This window comes from Hipposideros armiger, unplaced genomic scaffold, assembly GCF_001890085.2.
Source record: "Hipposideros armiger isolate ML-2016 unplaced genomic scaffold, ASM189008v1 scaffold_16, whole genome shotgun sequence".
Lineage (NCBI taxonomy): Eukaryota > Metazoa > Chordata > Mammalia > Chiroptera > Hipposideridae > Hipposideros > Hipposideros armiger.
Genome location: NW_017731366.1, coordinates 3,683,906 through 3,705,173, shown reverse-complemented (window position 1 = coordinate 3,705,173; position 21,268 = coordinate 3,683,906). Strand labels below are relative to the sequence as shown.

The window sequence follows — 21,268 nt, the reverse complement described above, 5'->3', positions numbered from 1 at the left end:
ATGTCCTGAATGTCATCAAAACGTCTTCCTTTCAATATTTCTGTTTATCTTTGGGTAAAGAAAGAAGTCATTGGGGGCCAGGTCAGGTGAGTAGGGAGGGTGTTCCAATACAGTTATTTGCTTACTGGCTATAAACTCCCTCACAGACAGTGCTGTGTTAGCTGGTGCATTGTCGTGATGCGAGAGCCATGAATTGTTGGTGAAAAGTTCAGGTTGTTTAATTTTTTCATGCAGCCTTTTCAGCACTTCCAGATAGTCAACTTGGTTAAGTATTTGTCCAGTTGGTACAAATTCATAATGAATAATCCCTCTGATATCAAAAAAGGTTAGCAACATTGTTGCAACAGGTTCACTAACTTAATTGTCATACCTCCTACTATGAGATCATTTGTAAAGAGCATCTCAGAGCACCCCTTTTCTGTTTCCACCACATAGGTCTGCTGCTTTGTAGGTCTGGCATGCAGGAAAACATGGCTATGGAGTACCTGCTGCTAACCAGTGTGCCTTCTAATGAGGCTAGTCCTAGTGAGAATTTTACTATTAAATAAAATAGTCAAACTATTTGACTATTAAGTAAAGTAGTCAAATTATTAAATACAAATTAAGTTTGTTTGAGACTTAAGCAGACAGAATGCATGAATTCAATTCAGCCTGTCAAAAATTCAAAGCCATTTCTAAAGGAGTCTCTTTGACACGTTGACCGATGTTAGGAAAACGGGCTATAATAATTCTGGTTCCCAAAAAAGTGGGCTGAGACAACTTGCACGGCTGAAAGAGTTTAATGAGTGAAGAAAATAACGCAAAAAATAACCATCTAGAATTGAAACAGTCTATGTTGGTTTTCCATGGACAGGAAAAGTCAATTTGCCTGGGTTTAATTTAAACCACTTCAGTTTAGTTAATGAGGGTTTTAAAAAAAATTGCTACAAAGTTATTTGAGTTGTTTTTATAGGTGGGGAGCTGGGGACCACCTTCCCTTTATGGAAAGCAGTGCACTTCCAGTGCCCCCAAGTAAACAAGCCTGATCTTGAATTATAAAATGTGGCTTTCGTGTTGTTTTTGTTACTTTTATTCCCCTCATGAAAAATACTCTGCATTATAAATATAATGCAGATACACATTCCACTCTGAGAAAAAAGAATCTACATATACCAGTTATTTCCTAAAAAAGAGACTATATAGCTAGTTCTGCTTCACAGCTTTAAAAATACATGCAGTTATCCATGGTACCTCATTCCTTGCCTGTCTGGCCTTTTCTTGACTTGTCCCTCACATATCCATCCATTCAGCCTATTTCCTTGGAGAGGCAGTGAAGAGACAAGCTATTTACCTGGTTGCTATCTTCCTTAATTTGTCTATTAGGTTTAACTTTCAGGTCCATATCCAAACGTATACAGTGAGAAAGGAAGCAATAAATTAAAGGACTGACATTTATTGAATGTTTATTTGCCAGACACTGTTCTACATGGTCTAACTCATTAAATCCTGACAACTAACTTCTGAGGTGACTAATATTGCTATTCCCATTTTACAGATGAGAAAATAGAGTCAAGATTGACGATTGAACTTGCCCAAGGCTACGCAGCTGATAAGTGCCTGAGTCAGGATTCAAACCAAGGCTGTCTGACTCTTGAGCCCACCCTGTTAGTCAGCATGTTCTACTGCATGGGTGTCTCTATGGTAAGCAAGATCATGAGATGGATTCTTACACAGCCATATCCTAGCTGGTGATCACTGCACAGTCTACAGAGGTGAATGTTTTTCCTTGGAGCTGCACTTCAACGGGTGTGCTGCCTGCTGAGGTCTCAAACATGAAAACCTCCTTTCATGATCCACTCAATGTCGACAATCTTTCTCTCACGTCACCTACCGAGGAGCCAAAGCCTTTTAGAATTATAGATGGACATGCCTCATCACTTGCTTTCTGGTTAATGACCCCATGTCTCTGTCAAACTCATCCTCATCTTCACCTGCTAAAAGTTAGAGATAAATTGTGTAGGCTCTGAAGTATCAACAGCCCTCTTCCTCTTAATATTTTCTTCTTCTTTCTCTTAAGCTGTAATTATGTCATCAAGAAGAATTAGAGACTTGATTGAATGAAGTGGCTAATGAAAACCCAACTTTCAAATTCTTAATTAACAGTATTCTCGATTATTCATTTATTCTTTTGACCACAGGTAAATTCAAGAGGATAAGGTGTAATTCCTTTCCTTTGGGAGCTCAGAGGTTCATGGAGAAGAAATAGACATGGACAGGCAAATTACAACATGTCTCAGTCAGTACGATATTTGAGGTACAACTGAAGTGTGGTGGGAGGGGGTGGGGTGAGGTGGGGTGGGGGTTAATTGCCTAAAGGTATTTACACAAGAGGTGACATTTGATCTGGGTCTGGAAAGATAAGTAGGAGAAGGCGGTGGGGGCTATCCAGGCAGAAGTATAGGCTGTGGAGATCACCACATGTGTCAGAGCAAGGTGTGCTCAGGGAGGGATGAAAAATGTTACTAGACAGAATGTAGGGGAATGGAGTAGCCTGGACAGGCAAGAGCTAAAGCTAGAGAGGGAGGCTGGGGCCAAGCAAAGAGTTTAGATAGCGCCCTATAGGCAGTGAATGAGCCAACAGAAGTCTGTACAAGGAAGGAAGATCATGCTTGTATTCTTAGGAAGAAAACTGGGAACTCTACAAAAGATGCATTAGAGTAACAAGAGGCACGTTCCTCTCTCATTAGGCCTTTCCAGCTACATGGGGTTTTATTCCACTGTGGCTGCTGCTGCTGTTATTGTTATTAGCTGAAATGTATCAAGGACTCACTCTATGCTAGGCTGGATGTATGTGTGGGGACGGATCCCTAGGAGCTACTAAGAGGTCATTCCTGCTATTATCTGAGAGGTCTCCATGACAATCTTCCCACCTGAGAAAGACAAAAAGACCTGTGTAATTTTGCCACATTGAGGACGTATCTCATAAAATAATAGTCCTTATTTATGCATTTGCTTCCACAGAAGTGGAGTGAATCCTGGCAGGCATGATGAAGAAACAGCTGTATCTTTCACTAAGCAGGCCAAGGAAGGCACACCTCAGGGGCAACAATTCATTAGTTGCCTGAGAAACAAAGTTCTCTGCCCTTTGGTCCTTCCAGTTTCACTCTCCATCCAATAGGTTTACACTGGATGCTAGCACATATGAAATTGGCCTGTGAGTCACTCTACAGCCTCCTATAGTGACACAAGCACAATATGGCTATTAAGCCTTGTTTCCCGTATATTGTGGCCAAAAAACAAGAAAGAAAGAAAAGATCCATGAGGTAATTTGAGAGCCACAGAAAATAAGGATCTGTAGGGTTTAATTTTTTGTTTTATATAGACAGCTCTCCTTTGCTGGTATAATGCAGATGGAAAAATTATAATGCTGCTATCAAGCTGTTGAAACAGTTTGCCCATCCAGATGGACCTGGATTTGGAAGGCAAGGGGGGTGTAGCCACCTTGTTCCCCATGGCTAGCCCTGGAGTTCCTACACCTGGCTTCATGCAAGCACAGAAGGAGAAGCATAAGTCAATTAGTAACCTGTGTGATTGATTCCAGGCTCATTCTACCCCCAAGGCTGTACCTGGACTGCATGCCCCCAGGAACCTTCCTTCTTCCTCTTATGGCTCTAACAATGCAGTTTGCTGGAAGCCAGGCAATAAGGGAGGGATCGAAAAGTAGGCTTCAGCGAGTCACAGATTGTGCATTTCAAAAGTTGGAGCAAGATATTCAACATTGAATTAGCTTTTCTGTATTTCCAAAGTCTTTTAAATCCTACCAATGAAATCCTGTGATACTTGGAACCCCTGAATCCATCCGAAATTGTGACTTTGGTGTTAAAGAGAAAACATTTAAATTAAGTCAATTTTTAGATGAGACCAGGATAGGATGGGGAGAGGGTCCTAGGGTTACTAGGGTCCTGTGGCTGTCTTACCATTACCATTCTAAATATGTCCATGTCTCATATGTTCTCATGTCTCTTTATCTCATCATAGACCAAGTTCTCCACACAGAAAGCGGTGCGGCCCTTCCAGGGCAAAGTTCCTGCTGCTCCCTGTTTATTGCATTTTCCTCCTCCATAACTGTTTAGAACCCCATACTTGACTTCTACCCTCATGCCCACCTAGCAGTGTATTTCAGTAACGTTTTGCTCCCTTTTGGAAAGAGGCTGGGTAGAAATACACACACACACACACACACACACACACACACACACACACACACACACACACACACATATATATCTTGCTTATTGGTTGTGGTCTTTAGGAATACTGCTCCACAAAATTTTTAGAAAGTTGAACAGGTTCACTCAACTTAAGCAGTTAATAGCTGCTTAGGCTACTATACTTATTCTTGGGAAATATGAGCTTCAGCATTTTTAAAGCTAAAAGGACTTTCTAATGGTGATATTTAGTCATTAGAAACAAAGAAGGGGCCATTATTCTTGAGTAAAGGAGGCTGACTGACATTTATAGGTAATTTTGTCAGGCTGATCCTAAATGAACTGGAATAATGGAATCAAAGAATATCAGACCAGAAAGGAGGTAATCCAGTGCAAAATATTCTTGTCAAAGAGAAGAAAGAGACCCCAAGAAATGAAATGACTTAAGGAGCTGTAACAGAGACATTCCTTGTCTTCCATCAGTTTTTCTGCCCTTCTCTCTTCCTTAGCTGAGCATGTGGCCACCTGAATCCAGACTACATATTCCAGCCTCCCTTGCAGCTAGGTATGGTCATGTGCAGCTTTATTCTATTTAACCAATGGGATATGAACAATAGGTTGTTTCTGACTGTCTGAAAAATTCTTTCTCTCCTTCCCCTTCCTGCTGGCTGAAATGCTAACTTCATGTGTGGAGATGAGTAGCTATCTGGGACCAAGAGATGAAAGGGACCATGTGCTCTCTAGTGTGCTCAAGGATGATAGAGCAACAAGGTAGGAAAACCCTGGGTTTCTGCAACATAGAGTTCTAAATTAACTGCCTTCTAGACTTCTTTGTGTGCAAAGAAATAGATGTGTATCTTTGTTTAAGCCACTGTTGTTTTGAATTTTTGTGTTAGTCTTAGCCACACCTAATCTAAACTGTTATAGTTTCCAGTAGTTTAGAAACGTTTTAATTGATTAGCATGACTTGAAGGAGGAGGGCAGGATGGGTGATGGACAAAGCCTGATTCTAAGTCTAAGAGAAAACGCTTTACATATTTTATGTCAAAGGGTCCACAAACAGCTGCATCAGAATTACTCTGGCAAAGGGTCCCATAAATCTAGATTCCTGGGTCCTTTCCTAGAGATTTTGATTTAGTAGGTATTTTGTGGGGCCCAAAAACTTATATATATAAAAAATCTCCCCATGAAATCTTGATATCCAGATACATTTGGAAGTATTTGATCTAGAATTGTTCTCTGCTAGGGAGCTGAATGACAACCACGAGAAGAAAATTTTTTCTCCCCCAAACATAGATGTCTCTATGGGCACATGAGAATGAGAGATTAAGGGAGAGACAGTGAGACAGAGAGTGAGAGAGAATATTTTGATATTCTGAAATAAGTGATTCCTCATGCTATTTGGACTCCTTCTTCACCCTGAAACCCCCTGGAGTCACACAAATATCATCTAATAGACTATTCTCTCTCAGGTTTGTCTTAGTTCAGACAAACCAATTGTATGTGGCTAGTTTTTTTTTTTAATAGATTACATTTTCTGAGGGAAGTTTCATCACTTCCAATGTGCATTACTACATATTAATGAATCATAAATGTATTTGTGACAAAAAGAACACCATGAAAGTACAGGAAGAGTATGCTTTTCAAACATTTCAAGGCCTCCCACATCAGAGGTTGAATTTTCTGGTCCATTAAAAAATCTGCCAGGTCAGCAGATTCAGTCAAACAGCTGTCAGCTGAAGTTGGCTGAAAAGCACTTGGGCACATAAGTAGGTTCTCCTGGCAGCAAAGGTGGTGGCATGGGAAAGTGTTACCAGAAGGCAGATAGTGGCAGGCGTGAGACATTCCCGACAGCGGTGGACAGAAAGGGATTAGACTAAGCAGCATGTCTGTACCAAAGTAATCTTCTTACAAGAACCACTGTCACATTGACATGTGCAGGCTGCTTGGGAGCTAAGCTCTCCTACCTTCTTCTGGGACGATGGAGGAGAAGAAGCCCTCCACCAGGAGAGAGCCTAGCAGTCACTGGGCTCTCTACAAATCTCAGCAGAGCCAGATCCACTTTAAGACAACATTGGAAAAGTGTCCAGGATTCCAAAGATCTACTTCCAACTGGGTCACCAATCAACCCAGGCTGAGTCTGGGTAAGTGATGTAAACTTTCAGTTTTTAGTTTTCTCCTGTGTGGAATTAAGGAGATGAGCGTGATGAACTACAGAATCTCCCTTTTAAGAGTTGTGCAATTTTATATTTATCTTATAGGACACTACGTTCTATGTCCATGGGTGAAAGTAAAAGCTTCCCTTGGTTAATTATATATTTCCTTTTATTTTTAAAAGACAAAAATCCTAACCCCCAAAACAAAAGTGTCAGACAGACATGTATGTGTGCGCGCATGCATGCACGCACCCTTTAGAACTTGAATTTCTGGAAATTCTTTCTTAGTCATCTAATCCCCGCAAGCTCTGGTGGCATCCTGTTGTCCTTGCTAAAAGTTTCCATCCTGCAAATATTTAGGCTAGGACTTTTAAACATCCCTGAACGTTTATTTGATTCTCCCAAGCAACAGCATCCAGAGGGCTCAAAACATATGGAGTACAGGCACTTATTGACAGGATCGCTATGGGTTCTCATTAATAGGTAATCTCTGAGACCTAACTCTGTGCTTACTGATGATCTCCTGGATTAACCAGAACTGTGACCAGAAATGAGATGAAACTCTTTTATTAGTTGTTATTATAAAGTGGTCTTGAATCTGTCATAGTGCTCTCTCCGTTATAACCTTTCCCCTTCCTCAGGTGATACTCCAGCAATGAACTCCTTACTCCTAGAACTTTCCACATAGCCCTGTTTCAATGTGCCCTTGATCCAAAAGCCACTGTCCTTTCAAAAGGTTTGAAAGAGAAATGGGAAGCACCCAGGACAAATTTATAGGTCATAGAACTCCAATAGATTAAGTGCTAGTGGAATTTAGGGAAATGGAGAGGAAAAAAAAAAAGCCAAACTTACTTCATCCACGTGCCCAACAGCTCCATAGATTCTCGCCATCTGTCCAATGAGGTAAGGGAATCTCTCACCAATCTCTTTCAGCATTGGAAGAAAACTATTCAAAGCCACTGGTTCATAGCCTGCTATCTCTATAAGGATGTTTAGGATGATATCATTATGGGCTGAGTCCTTTAAATGCCCAATTAGGAAAGGAACACACTTCTGAACCACCTACAAAAAGAAAGGAGAAGAAGAGGGAAGAAAGAGAAACAAGAAGAAAAATTAATAAAACAGAATCAATCTTAATTTTTTTTTTGTATTCAATCTGAATTCAACACACTCTGAGATGATTACCCTCATTGGAACTCAAGCAGATCTCCCAAGTCTGGAATTTAAAATTGACAATAAAATCACAGGGGCTTCAGTTCCTTTTTCTTTTAATCTGTGTTCTGCTATTGAAGAGAGTTTACAAGTGCTTAGATACCGCTATTCATAAATCAAGTTTTGATGTGTTATGTCTTCATCAGGAGTATTATTATATTTCCATCAAACCATCATGAGAGCAACAGTTTGAAGGACAATATAAACAAGAGATCCTTGATAACTTTAATCAAGGGCTTCAAGTTGGAGGAATATGATTTGGAAACACTTAATAATAAAAATAAGAAAGCAGAAAAGAGTTCTCATATTCTCTTTAATTTCTTATTTTGATCACAAAAATGTAATAAGATTAAAAAAAATTAAAGTAAAATTATTCCTAGCATATTCCCAATATTCTAATGTTTCTTTCTATATTTTTAATGTTTTTATGAATATAAAGATGCAGCAATTCATGTTAAGAAAAATGTGACTTTTTTATGGAATAAAGTCACTATGTTAATATACAGACATGATGAGCACTGATAATTTAATGAATTGTTTTGTCTGCTAAAATGAAAGAATTAGAAAGGACAACCTGTGGAAAAATGGAACAACAGAAGAACTATTTGTCTATCTATATTTCTACTACACTTATTTCTTTTGTTTGTTGTTGGTTTGCTTTTTTTGGTTTTTTGCTTTGTTACTTTTTTGGTAAAGTAGACTCGAAAGGTAGCTTCCAGTATTAGACCTGAATCTGATGCACCTCTCATCCTGCTGAACTCATAATCTGTCCCCCTGCCCAAATCCTGCTTTTCCCACCTCTGTAGCCACAGGTCTCCTTTCTCCATAAGTGACACCATGATCTGCCTGGCTACTCAAGCCAGAAAACTGGGACTCGTTCTTAAGGACCATTTTCCCCTTATCAGCAGCTTCAACCATCGAGTCCCATTGATTCCACCTCCCAAATATCCCATAGATCTGTCCACTTCCCTCCGTTTCCATTCATCTTTCTATTCACTCATTGACAAATATTTGTTGAGCCTTTCCTATTTGCAAGGTACTATTCTAGGTGTGGAGTTACAGTTGCTAACAAGTGTGACAAGTTCCTGCCTTCATGGAATATTCCACTGTTTAGTAAAAGAGACATTTAGTAAATCAAATAATTACAACAGAAATGCATATAATAAATGTATTAATAAATCCCAAGTAGGGAAAATACAGGGTGCTGTGAGAGGCTGTCCCAAGGCCCTAATATAGGCTGGGTGTAAGGGAAGTCCTCTCTCAGCAGGGATATTTTAGCTGACACAAGGGATCCAATTACCCCGCATTTGGGTTATTCTAACAGCCTCCTAACTGTTCTCCCTGCCTTAATTCTTGCCTATTCAATCCCTTCTCTATCCGTGGCCACAATGGTGACCCTTCCTTCCTTAAAACACTTCACTAATTTGCCATTTCTTTCAAGATAGAGGCTTAGCATACTTGTATCTTTTGTGAACTGACTCCTACTCATTTTTCTAGGTTAATCTCCTCACCCTCCTATGCTACTCTCTCCCCATCCAGATCCCATCACATATCATGCTTCCACCATGTTGAATTTTTAAAAGTTTTCTTGACCTGCTAAGTTTTCTCTTACATCTGGGATTTTACTCATGCGATTCACTCTGCCTATAATTCTTATTGCCCCGATTTTGCTGGATAACTCCTAATCATTCTTGAGGCCTCAGATTAGCTGTTATTTCCTTAAAAAGCCTTCCTGAATGTCCTTCCTCTTCCCCTCTCAGTCTAGTGCCCCTGGTGAATCTCCTATCATACCCCACATGGCTCTGAGCAGATCCTTCTCAGGCTTTCTGCTTATTGCTGGTCTAGATGCCTGTGTTGCAGGTTGGATTGAAAGCTCTACAAGGTCAAGAATCATTTTTATTTTGTACACCATTGTATATTCAATGCCGAGCACAGAGCCTGGTCAGAGGTAAGTCAATAACTATTTGAGAAATGAATCAAAGAAAGGTAAATCTAAATGATTTTACAGGATAGCATATGGATAACTTCCCACCCCTACCCCATAGTACTTGAATAATTCGTCGTCCATAATGTTTAAACACAATACTGAAGTGTGTCATATACAACATAACAGGAACATAAAAGAAGACAGTTTTGAGAGAACTAAATTTACTCTACCTGTAAATTTAGACTTTGTATTTTATCTAGTACTTACAGAGGAAAGAACAGGGCTAGTTCATGGTAAATGGCACAGATGAACGAACAGTTAACAAACGCTGCCCAAGCATTGGGAGTGATAGTGTGTCTTTCAGGAGAAACCACGAGAGCTCCCTGGCACATGTGGCAGAAATGTCAGCCCACTGCTGCGGGTCAGGGCAGCATGCCTAACTTGAGGCCTTTAGAAATGGAAAATGCTTACACATTTCCTGCCCCATTCTATAACATTCCATTTCCCAGTACTTACTCTTCACGTCTATTCCTGGAACACCCAGGTCTCTGGGACATGGCATGCTAATTTTATTTAAGTTCCACTCATATACCCCAAGTCATGCAAGACTGCATTATATCTGTTGCCCCATTAAGAAAAATTAAAAAAGAAAAAGAAGGAAAGAAAGAAAAAATGAAAAATATAAAAAGGGAGAGAGAAAGAAGAAAAGGAGGGTCCAGGCAAATCCACTGGCCTGGGCAGAGTCAATTATATAAAAGGAGCAAAGAGAACAGATGCCGTGAATAATGTGAACTAAGTAACACCAATTTTACCAATTAAATACAAGCTGGCTATTTTGCTGTCTTTTCCTGATAACCCAAAGTTTATTACGATGATGACAGAAAAGATAGACACTCCTTGAAGTGTATCTTCCACATGAAATAGAAGTGGTGTTTTGGGTCATAAATAGATCACTCTTGGAGAAGGAGGCATTTTGTTTTCCAAACATGGGGAATTTCTCTAGGCTGGTCTCTTCAGTGCTTCCGCATTGGGAGCTGCTTCGTGTTTTAGAGAAAGCCTGTCCTTGCTGAGCAGAGCCATCACTCAGACAATACATAATAGGTAGTTGACGGAGAGCAAGCTGATGTGGCCTTCGTTTAGGCCATAAGCTCCCTTCCGTGGACCACAGAAAGAGCTTCCAGGCTGGCCTCCTAGCCTTAAGTATCTCTCCCTTCTGTTCAGCCTCCTTACTTCCATCAGAGTTAGCAACTTTTCATTCATTGTCATAAATCCTGTCTGATCATGTCAAGACTTCAGAGATTTCTCACAGAATCCCATTGCTACAACATTCCAGGGTCTTCCCTGGCAGGCACATCTGCTGCCTCTTCCCCCATGAACCATCTGACCCAGCGACATGCCACTGAGAAGCCACAGTGGCTTAAACACAGAGAGAACCTCATACTTTCAAAGCGTATCTCAAATAGCTTTACTTCTGGGAAGCCTTCCCTCCAGCCCCACCTACCTAGGCAGGATCTGGGGCTAGAGTGCAAAAGGAGGCGCCTAGACCACACACCTAAATACTCAGCAGCTACAAGAAAAATGTTCTTTCCTCCTACCTGACAAACACACCCTTAGGACAATCTGAGAGGCTTAATATGACTTTTGAATTTTTGCCCTCTGTATAAGGAACAGGGAGAAAGGGCCCTAACCCTCATCTGTTGCCTCTTCCTTTTCTCCCTACCTCTGGCTTTGTCCTGCATGTCTGTGGATATTCTGGCCCACATATGATGGGCTCACAGCTCAGCTAGGCCACCCCTCAGGCCTGTGGGGTCACACCGTTGGCATAGCCTGTCCTTGGGAAAACAGACCCATGTACCAGGGCTGTAAGCAGAATGGAGATACACAGGAAAAGGATTCCAAGGTTCAGTTACCTAGTAGGTGAGAGAGTGGATGGGAACTGAGGGCACAGGTAGATTTGGGCCAGTCTAGACTCCTCTAAAACAAGTAGCCCAGGAAAGGGTCCTATCCCTGGCTTGTCTGGTCCTTCCTGAGTGGAATTAATCACTGCCTTTTCTGTATTCCCATAGCAGCCTGCTGACAAGGTTAGCATCTTTTCATTCCACTGAAGTTTTGTGAATACATCTCATCACCCAGACCATGGGCACCTTGAGGGCAGGGCCATCTGAAAACACAGCACCATAACTTAGTTGGCAGCGAATGACATTTAAATCCTTATGTATAGAGTAAAAGATAGAGCTGTTTTGTGTGTGTGTGTGTGTGTGTGTGTGTGTGTGTGTATGTGTGTGTGTGTATGTGTGTGTGTATGAGTGTATGTACGCATGTGTGCATGCACACCCTCTTAAATTAGTCCTCAAGCTCAATTTTCTTTCAGTTAATTTGACTAGCATTAATAATCTCTACTAATCTTTAAAAAATCTATAAAATAAATTTCATTCTTTCCATTTACTACTTACTCCCACCATACTGACAAAATATATATTCCGAAAACCATGACTCTATTCCAAAGGCTCTTTTAGAACAGTCTACATATTTCATCACTCCACCTTCTTAATGTTCTGCAACTGGCTTCTTATTTTTCATACCACAAGTAACCTCTGAGTTAGTTCAGCTTGGTGATGCTGTGTTTGGTGCTGCAGGATTAGGTATGTAAACAGAAATGCTCTACACTGTTGAGAGAAAATCCTAGAAAATGACTCTCTTCTTTAGGGACCAGACCACAAAAGTACTTCCTCTGGGTCTGAACATTAATCAACAGAGGGCGGAACTTGCCGCTCGCTGTCACTAACCTCTGCATGTTTAGGGCTAGAAGCCAATGTCCTGGAGATAATAACAGAAATGTTCATATCTGTTACTAAATTCTGTTCCTTTCATTGGCTAGACTGCAGCATAATTTATCGTGGCCAAGAATACAGACTTAGCCCCAGGAGGCCACTTGGAAAATTGACCACCCAGCCTTCTTATACATGGACTTGGGATTCTCTGGAGCTTCCAGCCATGAAGCACTAACCAGGAACGGCCTGTCTTCACCTAGGAAGGATGATTTCCTGAGAGAGGGATATCCAGAAGGCAGTGATGGGGGAAAGGAAGCCACCTGTCCAACCAGCCACATCAGAAGTCAACAAATGTATGGATCTGGAAGCTATGCCACCTTGGCAAGCCCATGGACTGGTCAGTGATACATAAAAAGGACTTTTGTCAAGAACCAATGGTTGACCCTCCAGCCCTGGACAGCCAGGTTATTACCAGACACGGAAGGTGGGTAGTGAAGAAGGCATTCAAAAAAGCATGAAACATTCTTGCACATTACCCTCATTGGCGAACCCGCTCAGTTTACCTCCAAGTTACAGAGCATTGGCACAGCTTTTATACAGAAAAAAAAAAAAAAAGTCGCAGGGTCAAAAACCTCCTTATTCAGCTTTTCACTTCATCTTGAAAATGAAACTTACATTGAAAGCCTAAGTCCACATTTCTGATTGTCGCAAGTTATTTCACTTTCCTCTCTCTGTAAAACCTTTTGCTGTATTCCTCCCCTTCCCTTTGCCCACTGTCTAATTAAGGAAAAATGTAAGAGAAAAGAGGCGAATCAGGAGTTTCCCTAGCTCACAGCCTGAGCAACTCAGCAATTAAGTGTAAGCTCATGAAGAGCTAAGAGCTACAGGAGGGCAAGTGGAGGGGCTGCTTTAACATACAGGGAAGCATTAATGGGACATGAAGGGCTGGGCAGTACCCCTGTCACAACTTCTTCCCACCAGCTAGGATCCTGGCACAGGTGGGGTTCATTCACATCACTGTGGGTGCTTCCTAAACCTTTGCTTCTTCATACTTGGAGAAGTGTGGACTCAACACCCAGAATACCTACAGGAACCTGTTTTCATCCTCTCCTCTTCATTCATTTCAATTGTCCCTCTTTTGTCTAGCTCACTTTTGACTGCCATCCTCTGCTGCGCCTTCTGGAACCTCCATTTGCCTTTCCAGCCACAGCCTTACAGCTTCAATTTCTTTTATTGCATGAGGTCAAAAGATCTCATTGGCTGGAATTAGATTGGATTTATGATATAGTATAGGTTGGTCTTACCTGTATGGCTTTGGGAAAGTCATCTAGCCAGTGTCAGTCCTAAATTTTTTTGTGTGTGAATGGCAATCTTAGGGAGGGCAATGTGACTCTAATGGCCAGTGGGAGACAAGGACATTGTCCATAAAAAAATTGGAGGGGCTGCTAAGGTGAAGGGGGATGAAAAGCCTCCCCATGAAGTCACTCCTTGGTGTCACCATCTTATCCTCTCCAAACTGTGGCTTCTCTGTTTACAAAATGAAAATTTTCTTGTGTGAATAAGTGAGATAATGACTATAAAACACCTACACAGTGCCTGGTACCTGGTATGATCTTGTCCATTATCAGCGCTCCTCGTCTACCCTCCCCAGCCCTCTGTAACCAGCTGAGAACACTGTTCCCTTCTCAAGTGAGGGGTGTTTTGTTATTTCCTCAGGCTGAGGAGAGGAGAGTTGGGAGTCAGAGTCCTGGAGCTGTCCCTTACCTCTTACTACCTGTGTGATAGGGGACAAAATAATCTCTCAGGGCATCCATTTGACTGATGTAAAATGGAGAAAAAAATAATACATTATAGAGTTATTACTAGGTTTAAATGAGGTATCAGAAATTAAAAAGTGTTATTTATGAATGATAAAGTCCTTTGTAAATTTAGGTACTAATGCTAACTCATCCATGTTTAGAAATATTCATAACAGAGATCCAAGATGGTGAAGTAGATAAACACTGTGTGCTGCCTTCTGTGAACACATTAAAATCATGGAACAGTCAACCTGAAGAACTGTCTGAAGTCTGGCCAAACGAAAGTTTTATAACTAAGGATATAAAGAAGAGGACACCTTGAAGCTGGTAGGAGGGCCAGCCCTAAACTTCTGTGTGGTGGTTGAGAATCAGGAGACATATCTCAGCTATGGAGGTCCCACCCAGAGGAGTGAGGGACCCCAACCCCATACCAGGCTCCCCACCCCAAAGTACTGGTGCTGGGAAGAGGAGCCCCCACAACATCTGGCTGTGAAAAACAGTAGGGATTCAGGTTATCCAGGTGGGATGGAAGGCTGTGGGAAACCCAGATATTCTCTTAAATGGCCTGCGCAGAGGCTCTCTCACTCTCAGGCACTCATGCTGGGTTCCTTCAGAGGGATGGTGATTTGGAAGGGTGTCAGAGGCATATGGAGGGTAGGCTAAGGTGTATGGCTGCAGAACAAGGGCTGGAGAATATGTCGCCATTTTCCCCGTGTTGGGTCCTCTTCCCATGCAGCTGGGAGGTAGGTGTCCTTCCTTTGTTGAGGCCTCCTCCACTTGGCCAAATCTAAATCTGAATTGGTCTTGTGAGCTCTGCTGGGACTCCGCCCCACCCAACTCCCCAAACACTGGAGGTACTTTCTTGCGAGCAACCAGCCCTACCCACATTGTACTCTTTCTTGGAAAACTATCAGAGTCCACAGGCCTCAGGTAGGCGGCGACTGGCCTCAGTGTGCTCTGAGACTTTTGCTAAGTAGCTTCAGGGTCAGCAGTGGCACCAAACCAGAATTTACAATAACCCGGTGACCACAACTCTTCCCACTCTAGTAACTCCCTGAGACCCTGCCTCACCAACTTGTGTACCACATGAGGATTATCAGTGGCTGAACCTTAAGGAAGGTGGCAGGTGGCAACCAACCTTCGTTTGCAGCATGGCCTCTTTCACATGTCTCCTAATTTAGCATAGGCAGTGAACATCCATGGATCACTTTGTAGCTCCTACTAGGCAGTCCCTGATTGGTCACAGGCAGTTGAGGACCTGGGCCTGTACCAGAGCCCCTCAGAAGAGGCCCAGAACCAACATATTTGGAGGTTGGTTTCAGACCACAGCAAAGCATTGCCCAATTAGCCCCACAAGTGGCACACCAAAAGGGCAGTCTCAACAGGCACCAGAGTCCACTGGGGTGAATCCTACTCAGTGGGGTAAGACCTCTGCACAGCAGCCTGTAAGCTGTGGATGTTGCAAACACCACAGCCCATCAGCTTGAGGGCCAATCCCACTCACTAACATGCCAACAGCAATCAAGGCTCACTTATAACAGGAGGATACACACAACCCACACAAAGGACACTCCTGGAGCACATGGAACAAGTGACCAGGAGATTGTGCCAGAGCTCCACAGGGCACCTACTACATAAGGCCACAAACCCAAGACTGGGAGACATAGCAGTTCTACCTAATACATAGAAACAAACACAGAGAGGCAGCCAAAATGAGGAAACAAAGAAATATGTCTCAAATGAAAGGAGAAAAATCCAGAAAAAGAACTAAACAAAATGGAGGCGAGCAACCTTCCAGAGACAGAGTTCAAAACAATGGTTATAAGGATGCTCAAGAAACTTAGTGAGAACTGCAACAGAGAGATAGCAAGCATAAAAAAGGACATAGAAACCATAAAAAAGAACCAGTCAGAAGTGACAAATACAATAACTGAAATGAAGAATGCAGCCGAAGGAATCACCAGCAGACTAGAATAAGCATAAGATCAAATCAGCAATTTGGAAAACAAGGTAGCAGAAAACACCCAGTTGGATGAGCAAAAAGAAAAAAGAAATTAAAAAAAGAAAATAGTTTAAGAGCTCTCTGGGACAGCTTCAAGTGTAACAACATTCACATCATAGGGGTTCCAGAAGGAGAAGAGAGAAAGCAAGAGATTGAAAATCTATTTGAAGAAATAATGACTGAAAAATTTCCTAACCTGGTGAAGGAAATAGACATATAAGCCCAGGAAGCGCAGAGAGTCCCATACAGCCCACACCAAGACACATTATAATTAAAATGACAAAGGTTAAAGACAAAGAGATAATCCTAAAAGTAGTAAGAGAAAGACAAGTAGTAACTTATAAGGGAGATCCCATAAGATTTCTCAACAGAAACTTTGTAGGCCAGAAGGGATTGGCACAAAATATTTACTGTAATGAAAAGCAAGGACCCACATCTCTACCCAGCAAGGCTATCATTTAAAATCAAAGGACAGATAAAGAGCTTCCCAGACAAGAAAAAGCTAAAGGAGTTCATTACCACCAAACCAATATTACAAGGAATCTTAGAGGGACTTCTTTAAGATGGAAGAAAAAAGATCAAAATTATGAATAATAAAATGGCAATAACTACATATCTATCAACAATCACTATCAATGTAAATGGATTAAATGTTCCAATCAAAAGACATAGGGGGCCAAATGGATAAGAGAACAAAACTCTTACATAGGCTGCCTACAAGAGACTCACTTCAGATTGGAAAATCACACACAGGCAGAAAGTAAAGGGATGGAAAAAGATATTTCATGAAAATGGAAGCAAAAAAGACAAAAAAGCTGGAATAACAGTACTTATACCAGACAAAATAGACTTTAAAATGAAAGCTATAATAAGAGACAAAGAAGGACTCAGTATTCTCACTTCTGGGTATTTATCTGAAGAAACCCAAAATGCTACTTTAAGGGCGCTTATGCATCCATACAGTCATTGCTGCATTGTTTACAATGGATAAAATATGGAGGCAGCCTGGGTGTCTGTCAATGGATAAAGAAGAGTTAGTACATATATACAATGGAATATTGTTTGGTCATTGAGGGGAACGGGTTCTTGCCATCTGTGGCAGCATGGATGGACCTGGAGGGTACTGTGCTGAGTGGAGTGTCAGACAGAGAAAGACAGATGCAATGTGATTTTGCTCATATATGGAGTCTAAAGAAAAAATAAACAAGAGAAAACAGAAACAAACTCATAGATGCAGAAAACACTTTGATGGTTGCCAGATGGGAGGCGGGATGGAGGTGAGTGAAAAAGGGGACGGGATAAGAAGTACAAGTTGGTTGTTACAAAGTAGTCATGGGGATGTAGGGTACAGCATAAGGAATATAGTCAATAATATTGTAATAACTATGTATGGTGTCAGAAGGGTACTACATTTGTTGGGGTGATAGATGGAAGGGGGTTGGGGTCAGGGTGAAAATGTAAGTGGATTAAGAAGTACAAGCTGGTAGTTACAAAATAGTCATTGGCATGCAAAGTAAAGCACAGGGAATATATTCAACAATATAGTAATAACTATGCATAGTGCCAGGTGAGTACTAGACTAGTCAGGGGGATCACTTGTTAAATTATATAAATGTCTAACCACTATGCTGTACACCTGAAATTAACATAAAATAATATTGAATGTCAACTGTAATGGAAAGATTAAAAAAGGTGTGGGAGAAGATGAAGGGGAATAAGAGTTTCAAATATCCAGGTATAACACAAATAAGTCATGGGGATGTAATGTATAGCATGGGGAATATAGTCAATAATATTTTGACAGCATAATACAGTGTCAGATGGTTGCTGGACTTATGGCGATCACTTCTTTAGGTATATAAATGTTGAAGAATTATGGTGTACCCCTGAAACTAATATAATAATGTATGTTAGTTATATTTTTAATAAACATCTTAAAACAAATAATCGTGAAGTGAATTCTGTGTGCCAGGCACTACGCTAGGCATTGGAGACACATTGATGAACAAGATGGTCCTTGTCTTTCAAGCATTTGCATCACAGCCAAGGTAGTCTAGAGGGAGAGAGACAAGTAGAGATAACATGAAGTTTGCTATGGCAGGGGTTGGGGGATTGAAAGAGTGAGAGAAGATTCCTGGTAAGAAAGTGACCTCTAAGCATCTGTCTAAAGGACCAGGAATAGTCAGCCCAGGAAGGGTGGTAGTGGCATGAGAAGCACACTCCAGGTGGAGAACATAGCATATAGACACGCAGATAAAGTGGCATGCCAACTGCCTCCTTTAGGAAATCTAGTTTGGCCGTTTAGTCACTCCTCTCTACTTCCCACATCACCTACCTGTAGTAGGCATAATAATGACTCCCCAAATATGTCATTCCTAATCCCCCAAACCTGTGAATATGTTCCCTTACATGGCCAAAGGGACTCTGTAGGTGTGATTCAGTTAAGGGTCATGAGATGGTAAGATACCCTTGGATTATCTGGGTGGCCTCACTGTAATCAAAGGGCCCTTAGAAGAGGGAGGGAGGATGGTCAGAGTCTGAGAAGGAGATGTGATGGAAAAAGTAGAGGTGAGAGTGATGCTGGCCATGAGCCAAGGAGTGCGGAAAGCCCTTAGAAGCTGGACAAGGCGGGGAACAGGTTGTCCTGTACAGTCTCCAGAGGGAATGGAGCCCTGCTGACTCGTTCTGGACTTCTGACTTCCGGAACGGTAAGACAATAAATCTGTGTTGCTTAAATCACTAAGTTTGTGGTCATTTATCACAGCAGCAATAGGAAACAAATACATCCTGCCATCTGGAGCCCCCTCACTCTGAGCCTCCTTTTCAGCGATCCATCAACTCCACTCCTTGCCCAAACGCTGCTGTGGCTTTGCTCATCCTTTCTGTCCTCAGTCCTTCCTGAGATGGATTCCTCCACCTGTGCTCTGGAATTCATTCTGTAACTTCCTCTAGTACTTTGTTCTTATCTAGTATTTTCTCTCACATCTTCAATTATTGGATTTTTTTTAGCCCTCCTTATTTCCTCTAAACTGCCATTCTCATGTGTTCATTTCCTACCCTTCCCTTCTGTACAAAATCCACAATAGATGACTGCCACTCTCCATCCCACTCCCACAGGCACTGCCCCTCGTGGGTCACTGGTGAGTCCCCGGTTGCCAAAGCCAAGGAAAATTGTCATCTCCAGTATCCTTTACTTCTTTAGATATTGACTCTGTTGATCCACTTTCCCCGCTTTGGAGACCACAATACATCTTTTTCCTGGCTCTTCTTAGTTGCCACTCTTTGGCCTTTTTTTTTCATTTATTCATTTCTGAATTTAACAATTTTTAATGGAAACACTATATGTGCCCAGCACTATGCTAGAAAGTGCATGCAAATATGCAGACACAGGTTCTATGCTCCTCAAGGAATTTACAGTGCACTGGAAGAGACAGACATGCAAAACTAATGACAATATATTGTTCTAAGGGCAAGAGTGAAGTTGTGTACCAGGTAACACAGAGGTTCCCAGTCCTTTGTCCAGCCTCTAGCCTTACTACTCTTAGTGTAGTACCTGAAGGAGCAGGAGTAATATCACCTGGAAAGTTGTACAAAGGCAGACTTGGGGGCCCCACCCCAGATCTACTGAATGGGAATCTCTGGGGGTGGGGCTCTGGCCTGCTCTCTGGTGTCCAGGAATCCCAGCCTGTCTGCACTTCCTGAGGCCCTCTGTGTCTCTGCGCTACCTGGAACACAGCTACAAGGTCATGCATGTCTGGCCCTGGGGCCACACCCTTTGAGGGCTTGCATGGCACATATATTTCCTCCGAAGGCAGAATTCAATGCCCCCCATTCTCTGTTTATTCCATTTGCAGAACACTAATCACCCTGTTTAATTAAATTTAGCTTTGTAAAATGTTTACTGAGTGCTATCAGGTGCTATGTCAAGGTCTAGGATACAGAGGAAAAGAAGCAATCACTCCTTACCACAAGGAGCTTGCAGTCTATTGTGGTTAATTATGCACACGACCATTCTTGTAGGGCCTTTCTTTGGGCAATTTGAATGCTGAATACAAATGTTTCGGTCCTTCACCTTAGTATTGACTGGTTTTTCAAGTGATGGGTATTGACATTTTCAGGAAATGGAGCATAGATGCAACCATAATTGATAGAAATTTGGTTTGACCATTCATCTTCACTGTGCACACATTGGTACCCTCCAGAATCCATTTCTACTTTCCCCTCCTGGCAGCCTCAAGTTTCTATCTGAGTATCCTTGGAGTTCAGAAGTTCCAGGGGTACAGCGTGTGTCCTAAACAGAGAATATCAGGACTTTCACTTGGATGTTTGTGGTCGTGGTGTATATAGGAGGAGCCAAGTGCCTAGAGAGCCCCTAACACCTATCTGGAGCCCACAGGAAAAAGTCTGCAGAAAATGGAAGCAAAACCTAGAAATCAAATTTGAGAAATGGAGATAGAGAAACTGTTCTTTTCACATTATTTGAACTCCTTGATCACGCCACATCTGAAGGTTTTTTTCCCATTACGTTGGCTAATAAATTCCTTTTATTGTTTAAACCACTATGGTTTGGGTGTTATGTTACCGATAATCACAAGCATCCTAATTAATACAATACTTCACTCGAATCCAAAGAACAACAACTAATTTGCTGTTTAGAAAATGATCCTTTGCTCTCAATCTAGGCTGATTTCCCCATAAATCCAGGCAGGCGTAGGTCTTTCCCTTGGCTCTGTCCCAGAAACCATAGATTCCTAGGACCTCAAGGCCACATTAAACTTTCATTAAAGCAGTCTTGTAATGGCTACAGATTTGCACATTTGTTGTATTTTTATTACTGTACCTGTGATGGTTAATTTTATTGTCAATCTTACTGGGTTAAACATTATTTTGGTTGTGTCTGTGAGAGTGTTTCTAGATATGACTGGCATTGAAATTGGAGGAATGAGTAAAGCAGATTGCCCTCCGCAATGTGGATGGGCCTCATCCAATCTGACTGGGCCTGAATACGGCTGCCTGAGCTAGGATGTTGGTCCTCTCCTGCCCTTGGACTGGGACTTACATCATCAGCGCTCAGGTTCTCAGGCTTTCACACCATCATTTCTCCTGTTCCTCAGGCCTTCCGAATTAGACTGGAACTACACCACTCACTCCCCTGGGTCCTCAGCTTGTAGATGGCAGATCGTGGGATTTCACAGCCTCCATAATCACATAAGC

The 21,268-nt window shown here is 41.9% G+C and overlaps 1 protein-coding gene across 6 annotated transcripts in view; it reads right to left on the bottom strand.

The window, feature by feature from the left end:
• Positions 1-21,268, bottom strand: part of VEPH1 (ventricular zone expressed PH domain containing 1) — a 266,782-nt gene that overhangs the window by 182,034 nt on the left and 63,480 nt on the right. For all 6 annotated transcript variants that reach the window (XM_019627252.1, XM_019627261.1, XM_019627273.1 and 3 more), the window contains one exon: positions 7,196-7,405. In XM_019627252.1, coding sequence (XP_019482797.1) covers positions 7,196-7,405 — 210 coding nt within the window. The remainder of the gene's footprint in view (positions 1-7,195; positions 7,406-21,268) is intronic.